We start from the raw sequence: 10,769 nt of genomic DNA, 5'->3' as shown, positions 1-10,769 counted from the left end.
CTGTCATTGGATAATTTAAAATGGGGGGAAATATTATGAAATAAATGTTTTTCTCTAATTACCACAGTTAGCGGCACCCTTTTATTCAAGACTTTTTGAAACCTCCATTTGCCAGTTTAACAGCTCTAAATTTTCTCCTATAATGCCTGATAGATAGGTTAGAGAACACCTGACAAGAGATCAGAGACCATTCCTTCATCCAGAATCACTCCAGACCCTTTAGATTCACAGCTCCATGTTGGTGTTTCTTCTCTTCAGTTCACTCATTTTCTATAGGGTTCAGGTCAGAGAACTGGAATGGCCATAGCAGAAGCTTGGTTTTGTGCTCAGTGACCCATTTTCGTGTGGTTTTTGAGGTTTGTGTTTGGATTATTGTACGGTTGGAAGATCTAAACGTAGACCATTATAAGATTTCTAACGGAGTCAGTAACTTTTTGATTTTTTATCTGTTGGTATTTGATAGAATCCATGATGCCGTGTGTCTAAACAAGATGTCCAGGACCTCCAGCAGAAATATAGGCCCACAACATTAAAAATACAGCAGTATATTTCATTGTACAGATGGGGTACTTTTTATCCCTGTGTTCACCAAACCCATCTTGAGTGTTTGCTGCTAAAAAGCTCATTTTTTAGTTTCATCTGACCATAGAAGCCAGTCCCATTTGAAGTTCCAGTCGTGTCTGATAACTGAATATGCTGGAGTTTGTTTTTGGATGAGCTAGGAGATCGTTTCTTGAAACCCTCCCAAACAACATGTGGTGATGTAGGTGCGGTTCGATCTTTTTTTTTTTTTTTTAAGGTTTTCTGATGCCGAAACTCAACTATTTCCTGCAATTCTCCAGCTGTGGTCCTTGGAGAGTCTTTAGTCACCCAAACTCTCCTTCTCACCGTGCATTAGGACAATATAGACACACGTCCTCTTCCAGGCAGTTTCGTAACATTTTATGTTGATTGGAAATTCTGAATTTTTGCCCTGATGGTGGAAATTTTTTCTTAAAGCCACTTCACTATTTATATATTTCAGAGATATTTTACTCATAAGAATTTCTAGGGGTGCCAGTAATTGTGTCCAATGTGTACTTGAGAAAAACATTTCATAATGATACTTCCCCCCCCCCTCCCCCCATTTTAAATTCTTATTATCCAATGAAAGGTTAGATTTTTGTGAATTTTTTTTAATAAAACATCAAAAGGATTAACAATGCAGATTCATTTTCATTGCCGATATTTTTGTCCATGACTGTATACTGAATCATTTTGAAGATTTGTTAAAGAATATATTTAGCAATATGAATTTATTAGCACCTTTAAAGATGAATTTAAAGTGAGGGTTAGAGGATGGCAAAGGTTTTGGCCATTATCAAAAAACAATTAAATATAAAATATAAAAAAAATAGTTAAACTTTACCTAAATATTACCTAATCATGACTAATAAAGTACCAATATAGCATGCGTCCCTTTAAAAAAAAAAAATGGGTTTAACAACATAGGTGGGTTTAAAACCTTTATTGTCCATATTGTAAATTCTGATTTGTTCAGTCATTGGAAGGTCATTTTCAACAATAAAAATCTTAAAACAGGTAGTGTCTAAAATCAAATGACATGACAATTATAAAATAAATGTTAAAACCTTGTGTTGCAATCACATATTCAAATAAGCCTCTGCTAAAAAGCAAATGAGTGTAACTTGTCATCTTTTTGACTTTTCCCTGAATCATTTCATCTCCACATGCCTCTTTAAAACAAAAACATTTGAAAGCTAAAAAGCAGTGCAAACAACAATCATACCACTATCGTATCAAGTAGAGATGATGTTGACAGATTCCTAGATTTCCTAGTACTCTCATGACACATCTTAAGTGTTAAGGTCTACAGTTTATACTGACTTAGCAAAGCCCACTCGGTTATTCTCCCGATCAAACACAGTGTAGTACTGCCCAATGAACACATCACCCAGAATCCACAGGGGTCCAGCGGGGGGTGGGATATCCAGGCCCATGAATCCACTCAGACAGATATCCTTTCCTCCCTGGCTTTCCTGTAAACACATACAAACAAACAGAGAGAGATACCATCTTTAGGATGTTGTTGCGATTAGCAAAAATCCCTTTAGTGTTTTGCTTTCCCAATACTGACTAGCTGCATGTGATTTACAAGAAAATAAAATTCTACATGTTTTTTTTTATTTTTTATATTCTGACTCATGCATGACCTTTTCACAAACAACACCTCGATTTCACAGCTCTGCTGATGCAAAGTGCTGCATCAAAACAACAGCACACACTAGGACTGACCTTAAGTATGTACTGTTCTCCAGTCAGTGAGTAAGTCTTTCCACCCAGGATGAATGAGATGGTGGGGAGTGTGGGCACTTTCTTACAGTCCACCATATACTACAGAGAAAACATGTTTAATTAGAGAACATTATACATTTCAATAAATAAGTTGCCATTAATAACACACCGAGAACGCATACTTTGTTGACCAGTCTTGTAATAAATAAATAAAAAGTTCATTTTAAGGTCAGTAAGATAAAATAAATTATTTTATTCAGAAAGGTTGCATTACATTGAACAATGTGAGTAAATACAATTTTAATGTTACAAAAGATTTTTTTGAACTTTCAATTTAAAAAAAAAAACAAATTATCACTAATGAAAATAAGAAATAATTTGAATAATTTGCATTTGGTGATTTCTGAAGGATCACGTGACACTGAAAAGTATCGGCTGCTGAAATTTCAGTTGTGTCATCACATGAATATTAAAATAGAAAAAAAAAAAAAAGTTACTTTAAAATGAAATAATTCACAGCACTTCTGTCTTTACTATATTTTTGATCAAATAAATGCAGCCTTGGTGAGCATAAGTGACTTAAAAAAAAACATTTAAAAAAGGGACACCAAATGTTTAAATGGTAGTGTATATTTGTATTCAATTTAAAGAGATTATATAATATTTTATATTTTTATATTTCACATTGATGTCCATTTAAAGGGATAGTTCACCCAAAAATGAAAATTTGATGTTTATCTGCTTTCTACAAGGGCATCCAAGATGTAGGTGACTTTGTTTTTTCAGTAGAACACAAACGAAGATTTTTAACTCAAACTGTTGCAGTCTGTCAGTCATATAATGGCAGTCAATGGGACTCACAGCTTTGAGAGATAAAAAAATAAAAATACACAGACAAAACCAAATTAAACCCCGTGGCTCGTGACGATACATTAAGGTCTAAAGACACGAAACAATAGGTCTGTGCATCACGCGCCAGCTGTTGTGAACGCGCTCAGGCCAGTTGGACAGTACGGTGGATCAGAGGTAAAAAAACGATATAAATACTGTTCAGTTTCTTGCACAGACCAATCGTTTCGTGTCTTTAGACCTCAATGTATTGTCACGAGCCGCAGGGTTTAATTTGGTTTTGTCTGTGTATGTTTTTTTCTCTCTCAAAGCTGTGAGTCCCATTGACTGCCATTATATGATGACAGACTGCAACAGTTTGAGTTAAAAATCTTCGTTTGTGTTCTACTGAAAAAACAAAGTCACCTACATCTTGGATGCCCTTGTAGAAAGCAGATAAACATCAAATTTTCATTTTTGGATGAACTATCCCTTTAAGTCACAATGCTTCAGTGACAAAAAAAAATATATAAATATTTAAAGTTGCAGTACCTCTCCCTGGATCAGAGGGATTGCACCAATAGCCTTCTGCAGGGCTTTGACTTCAGCAGCTGGGCCGGTGATCAGAGACGTTCCAGTGTCCACGATGGCTTCACATCCTCCTTTACACAGTGTCAGCTCACTGCCGATGCTCATGCTACACACACAATCACAGAACACCGTCAACACTAGATTATTGTTACAGGGATCTTCTGCATTGGTGGTTCAGTGGTAAGATTCTTGCCTCTCACATGATAGACCAGCATATTAAATGAACATAAACAGTGTTTCAAAGGTACTGCAATTTTTGTTTGAAAAAATGTGTTGCCTTTACAAGCCGTTATATCTTAAAAGTTAGCATTTTCAAAACAGATACAGCTTTCATGTTATTCAAGTAAACAGAGCATCAAAAATGACAAAAAAAATAAATAAATAGGAGTTGTCACTTTTATGCATTTAAGTAAAATTGTATTGCATAATAGAAAAGCAGTTAATCATTTGAAATGAGATACTTTCTTGCCTAAAATTAACCCCGTGTCTCAGCTTTGATTTCTCAACATATTTGTATAAATAAATAAAGATGACCACTGCATTACACAGTACAAGGACACAAAAATCTCTCACCCATCCATGTGAATCTGCCAATAGGCCTGTCTGCTGATGGCTACGTAGTTAAAGTCTCCAGTGTAATATTTAGGGTCTGTGCCTCCAAGGAGCAACTCACCACCAGGTTGGGTGTCAGGGTTTCTGTCGCACAAATAAAACAGGGTCATCCACAACAATCAGGCCTGAAAGTTACAACTGCATGTTTGTGATAAACCGTCATGTAACTATTTATTTAATAAAATCCTGAGACAGATGAAGACGGCCTAAATAAATGTATGTACCTGTTCAGATAGAAAGAGAAAATATTTTTCTCCACTTTCTTCTGGCTCATCATCATGTCAAAAACAGGAGGAACCCCATCCACGGAGATGCGAGGATAAGCCATGCCGAGAATACCATCAAACTTGGCTGCGATGAAGGCCACTCCTGGCTGTTTGATAGCTTCTCCAAAGATCTGCTTCTCAACCACAATATCCCCAATCTAAAAGAGAAGTAACAGATCGGTTTCTTTCACCATTTGAGGTGACAAAAAAATAAATAAAAGATAAGACTTGTTACTTCCTACCGTGCATGTGTCCTGGCTGAGATAACCAGACAAGCTTCCGGAACCATACTGTATGGAAAATTCAGTCCCGTTCTTCACATATGTGCTTGACTTGCCCCCATTGTACTTGTGATGAAGCACTACAGGGTTTAAAAAAAATAAAAAATAAAAAATTAAAAGTATGTATCATGCTGATATAACTACTGTACGTAACATTCACAGAGACCAATTATTAACCTTATTTTACATGCCAGGGCCTTTATCCTCTAGCACAGGGTTCCTCAAATCTTTCCCTGGAGGGCCAATCTGCTGCAGAGTTTAGCTCCAACCTTGATCAAACTCACCTACCTGTGATTTTCTAATGATCTTGAAGACTCTGATTAGCACGCTCAGGTGTGTTTGATTAGGGTTACAGCTAAACTCTGCAGGAGTGGGCCAGATTTGAGGATGCCTGACTTAATTTAATAATGTTTTAAATCTAAATTTGTGTGTTTAAATGTTTTCAGTTATAGATTACGTTTAGGCACTCAGGCTGTTTTTTTTTTTTAATTTCTAAAGAGTGTTAGGTAGAAAGTATACATAGTACGTTACATATAAATGTGACTAAACATACAGAAATAACTAATTATTTACACCAAGTTAAGCACTTAGACATTGTCACTGAAGCAAGACTCTTTAACTGCAAGAGTTAAATGCAACTAACTAGTCTGACATGTTCTTGTTCAGATTACAGGAACAAACATGCTACACTACAGAGACAGTTGAGCAACATTTGGCCTTTCTTCATCTTGTTTTATGAAGAATTCATTTTCAAGTATTTTCATGAAGTTAATCATGGTCTAATGCCAATAAATGATCAAAATGTGTTTTTGTATTTTTGATTATTTGTTGGCACTAGACCATTTATATGACTAGACTTCATATAAATACTTCAAAACTAAATTGTGTGTGTGTGTATATACAGTTAATAATTCAAAAGATCTTAAAATGCCTTGTTTCTCTGTGGACTTACAGCAGGCAATGTCAGTCAGGGAACAGTGGACCGATGGCACCCACAGGTTGGAGGATCCTGTGTCAAACACCACAGTGAAGGTCTGGACAGGAGTGCCAAGACCAATCTCTCCATAGTACTGAGCCTGTAAACAAAAACCCTGGAATCATTCAAAATTCAGCACCATAACAGACTAGGGCTGCAACTAACGATTATTTTAATAATCGATTAATCTGTCGATTATTTTTTCGATTAATCGATGAATCGGATTTAAAAAAAAAAAAAAGCATTCATTTCCAACCCTTTATTCAAAAACAGAACTAAAATCTTTAGAAAGTGCACAAACATGTTGCTCCTTGAACATCCCTGAGCTGTTATAATAATAATAAAATAAAATAAAAATGGACTAACACAAAAAACATACACATGTATGCTTTACATCTGCCAAATATATAGACTTTTTTGGGGGGGAGTGCAAAAAATTAAATAATTTAACAACACTGCGTCGTTAGCGTTGGTATTGTATCAGACACCTGCACTTAACATTATATGAAAATCAAGCTCAAATGGAGTTAATAATGTTTTTGACCAGAGAATGACGGAGATGGAGTGTTTTGTCTGTCGTTAGAACGGCTGTTATGCAGTGCATAAGTGCATTAAGTGCATTATGCTTTCATCAACTTTTACAGGTTATATAACTTTGATTGTAGCTATATGGGCGCTTAGTTTTTTCTTGTTGTTTAATACACTTGGCCAAAATCTCAAATTAAGCGCTTATGCACATAATGCACAGGATATTTAAAACGTATATAGACAGCAAATAACTAATTCTTCTCCACTCTTCAAACACACAAAAACATTATCCTTTACTGACATAGTGTTTGAGTAAAGAAAACGCTGTACTATTCAAACACCAATTATTTATTCACCCTTGCATTGCGAAAAAGCAGAGATCTCATCTTCTCCAGGCTGTGCGCGCGTCAATCTGAACGGAGGCGGGTGAAGTTACGAGGTCTCGCTGAGAGCTCGATGATCCAATGGCGTTACGAAGTTTTACTGACAAGTTATTTTAATGCTTATAATTGGTTTACTATTTTTAAAACTCTCTGATTTAAAATAATAAAAACGAATTATAAGCGACTCAAGTTTGGATAATTTTTCACAGCACCTGACTGGGCTAGGGTATGGCAACTGCCATACTCTGCCATACGCAAACGCCGCCCCTGCTCCCACACCTTGGATGACTTGGGTCGCACGGATTTCTCTGCCTCCGCCATGTATCTTTCCTCTACCTCCGCTCGGTTTTTTTTTTTTTTTTTTTTTTTTTACTTTTGTTTTTATTTATGAGCCGCCAAACTCTGCTAGCATCCGTGCGCGAGAGAGACCGAGTGTGTTCACTCCGCTCCGCGCTCAACTAAAGTTTTTTTTTTTTTTTTTTAATAATCAAACGTCTCCGCGTCGCGCGACACAACGAATCGATTATGAAATTCGTTGCCAACGCTTTTAGTAATCGATTTTTATCGATTTAATCGATTCGTTGTTGCAGCCCTATAACAGACTGTCTAAAACGTTTTCTCACATTTTTAGAATTACTAGGTCTTCAGAAAATAAAAAAATAAAAAGCTTGTTTACAAAACTACAACTGGTAACATCAGCTGCTTATTGCCAAAGAGGATTGTTGTGGTCTGTTGTGGTAGAGGCATTGTTTCAGAAGCATGACAAACAATCTCATGACCAGCTGTCTGACACAATCAAAACCACCATCATGCTGTCCATTACAGCTTATGACAGGAAATGGACAAGCACCTTTTTTTTGCTGAATAACGACAGAACAGGTTTCAAGTTCACTTTTTCCCACTGTCAGTCACGTTTCAACTTGTCGACATAGTGGAATTTATTAATCGTATGACAAGATTAAGCAAAAAGATTGTAGGTTAATCTATAACAACTGCTTGTCCTCATTTTTGAAACTTCCTGGATGTACAGCTTTGTGTAACCTCAGCGGTCTAAAAGAGCACAGACATTCACATGCCTCTGACAGCAAATTATCTGATTTACTATACTACCATGCTCAAATTAGAGATCATCTGACAAAAAAAATAAAACTATCTGGCCAACCAGTGATGTTTGGTAAATGATTAGAGGCCATTTACTGTAATTCAATGTGCAAGATTAATGTGGATTACAAACCATAAACCACAGTCACCCTACACAGGAAATTACATTTACAACCAGTACTCACATCAAGGTAGTTCTTCAGGGTTTCTGGAGTAGGACCATTACTTGCTGGGAAGCCCAGGTTGTATTTCAAGGATGCAGAACTGGCCACAAGCTCCTCTACAGCTCTGCCAGAGTCACTCAGTGTCCGTCTGATGGAACGAAACTTATGTAGAGGAATCCTGGAAAGAAACAGACACAGAAACATCAACAGAGTGTGCACAGTTCAGTGATCTTGCAGGCATAACCAAACCACCTGCAACAAACTACAAACATTCTCATTCTAAAAGTGAGTCCAAGTTCATTTCCACCCACTTAATTGTGACAAACTCAAGTTATAGTTTGTATTTATAGACAATGCAACGTCATTTGATTTGAAATGTGTTGGGAAAAGGCTAAACAATGCAAGTTTGGTAAAAACTTTGCTCACTGTGGATACTTACAATTATACGGAGTTAAATAAGTTCATTAAATGAATTACTTGCATTAATTACACACTCTTTGCATGTATGTGATGCAGTAAAATCTGCTGTTTTTGGACTTTGATAGGGTGGTGGTGAGTCAAACTCAGTAAGTTATGCGTGTCAACTTCAAGACAGACCAATCAGGTCAGTTCATTCAACTGACATTTAAACATTTGTTTGATCATTCAAAACAAAAGCAAGGGCTTCCACAATAAGGACTAAAATCAAGTGATTAATGACCTTGTGTAACTGATATATACACATTATCCACGTGCCTTTGAGCCAGCTGGGGTGAGATCTATCAGCTTAAGTGCACTAAACTGGATTTCTATAACGTTAGGTTGAATTTTAAAGGGCCCTTCATACTGATCTATAAACAGCTTTTAGTTTCTGCTGAGTCACAAACGATCAGTCTCTTTATCTAGTGGGAGACCAACAACAACCTCTGGGTGCCTATAATCGTTCACAGAAGGGCTGTGTCTCAAAACCTGCTAAGCTGCCTACCTAGACAGCGTTTTCATACATTTAAAAATATATAACGGTAGAAAACGCACTAAGTTTTAAAAGACAACTATTGTTTGTTTAAATTACTGGATAAAATTATATTAAAACAGCCTAGATTTCAATATATAACCCACGTGAAAGAACAAAGACCACACTGCGTGGTTTAGCTGTAATGATCGGATTGGGTCGCTGTTGTTGTTATTAAGTTTGTTTGTTCGACCTTACCGTACAATCGCGTCGGACGTCCAGAAAAAGGCAGCAGCTAGCAGCAGACAGGCGATTCTCATGTTGGCGAGCCGTCAGGACCTGTTAACGCATCTGAGAAGTAGTATCGATATGTTGATAGTGTTGTTCTGTGAGCTGATATGTAGGACAAACGGCTGCAGTCAGCTGACTAGTGGTGCTGCCGAGCAACTTTTGCTCACGGTCATGTGATGTGCTTTAAAGAACGTCAAGGCTGCGCTGGTTTCTGCGCAATCAGAGGTTGAATAAAAGTTCTGAAGAAATTGTAATTAGATCAAGCCTGTCAAAAGATTAAATTATTGGTAATTAATCGAATTACTTTGTGTATGTAATAAATGTAATTAAATCAAATTAATCACATTTTTAAATTAAAAGAAATGTGAACTATATGTACTATAGCGTAAATATAGGAGCTAATTAAATATCTCAGTATAGGCCTATATTAATACACATTGCTAAATACATCTAAAATATTTATTTATATATATATATATATATATATATATATATATTAAAGATCCAGTTGGAATGAAATGGCGCTGACTTGGTTGACACTGGTCCTGATCATTTTAATTAACTTAACCTTAAATTTAGTTAGGCTGTACAATTTACATATTGCCTAGGCTAAAGCTATGGAGGACTAGAAGTGACACTTAAAATAAAAATGAAGGAATAAGTTATCAGTTTAGTAATTAAAAAAAGAAAAAAGAAAGGGAAATAAATGAATCACTTTAGATGGACAAATTAATAGACCTAGTTTATTTAATGTAATTTAATAGTTATTTAGTTTCTAAATTAAATTTAAAATTTACATCTTAAATTATTTATTATACTACTATTTGATTGTTTTTATTTAACTGCATTTAAAAACATTAAACAGTCGATTTTAAAGGTCAGTTTATTTTCCAATTTAAAGATGATGCATTGTTTTATTTAACTACATTTTATAACGTGAATTATTATTTTTTTTAAGTAAATGTCTATTAATTTGTCCATTTAAAAGTGATTGATTTCCATTTTATATTTGTATTATTCAATTGATAAATAACAATAAATATTGAAATAAAATCCACACAGACATAAACATTTACAGTTGAAAGATCTATTGAAAAAAAAGTCTAACTATTAACAAATCATAGGATTGAGGAACTTCTGCGCAGTTCACTAAAACGCTAAACCGAGAAATACTTGTGTGATTTATCAATGTTTCCCTTACAGTTACTTACTAAGGACAGCACATTTCCTACATCTTATTCATTCATTCATGCGTATTTGAAACTATAAGCTATAAATTACATGTGACTTCGCCGTTTTACCACTAGATGTCAGTGTGACCTCGATAATGTTCTCACTGCAGTCTGAGAACGTGTTGAGGGACTGTCCGGATAGCAGAATCTACAAATTTTCAAGAGTTTGTGTTCTTTAACTTGCACAGCATAACTGAATGCTGGAATATAAAACCTAATGCCCCCTTATCACTTTTCACGTCCCCAACATGGGTGTCCTGAAGTAACTATATAGCACTCTTTTCAGTTAA

At 35.7% G+C, this 10,769-nt stretch overlaps 1 protein-coding gene across 1 annotated transcript; it reads right to left on the bottom strand.

The window, feature by feature from the left end:
• Positions 1-1,492: 1,492 nt before the first annotated feature.
• Positions 1,493-9,408, bottom strand: ctsd (cathepsin D). Its single transcript, XM_058751909.1, has 9 exons — positions 9,215-9,408; positions 8,047-8,203; positions 5,826-5,949; positions 4,835-4,953; positions 4,551-4,750; positions 4,288-4,410; positions 3,676-3,820; positions 2,296-2,394; positions 1,493-2,039 (listed from the first exon to the last, which is right to left on the bottom strand). Exons 1-9 carry the CDS (start codon positions 9,274-9,276, stop codon positions 1,878-1,880), a joined length of 1,191 nt encoding a protein of 396 aa, XP_058607892.1. The 5' UTR covers positions 9,277-9,408; the 3' UTR covers positions 1,493-1,877.
• Positions 9,409-10,769: the final 1,361 nt, after the last annotated feature.

Source organism: Onychostoma macrolepis, chromosome 18 (genome assembly GCF_012432095.1).
Source record: "Onychostoma macrolepis isolate SWU-2019 chromosome 18, ASM1243209v1, whole genome shotgun sequence".
NCBI classification, from domain to species: domain Eukaryota; kingdom Metazoa; phylum Chordata; class Actinopteri; order Cypriniformes; family Cyprinidae; genus Onychostoma; species Onychostoma macrolepis.
This window is presented reverse-complemented; position numbering and strand designations above follow the sequence as displayed.

Bases quoted from the DNA above. Each gene is read 5' to 3' on its own strand.
- ctsd (XM_058751909.1), bottom strand. From the start codon at position 9,276: ATGAGAATCGCCTGTCTGCTGCTAGCTGCTGCCTTTTTCTGGACGTCC. The intron at 4,954-5,825 runs GTAAGTCCACAG...TAAACCCTGTAG, and splicing joins CCTGACTGACATTGCCTGCT to TGCTTCATCACAAGTACAAT. The intron at 2,040-2,295 runs GTCAGTCCTAGT...ATGTGTTTACAG, and splicing joins GAGAACAGTACATACTTAAG to GAAAGCCAGGGAGGAAAGGA.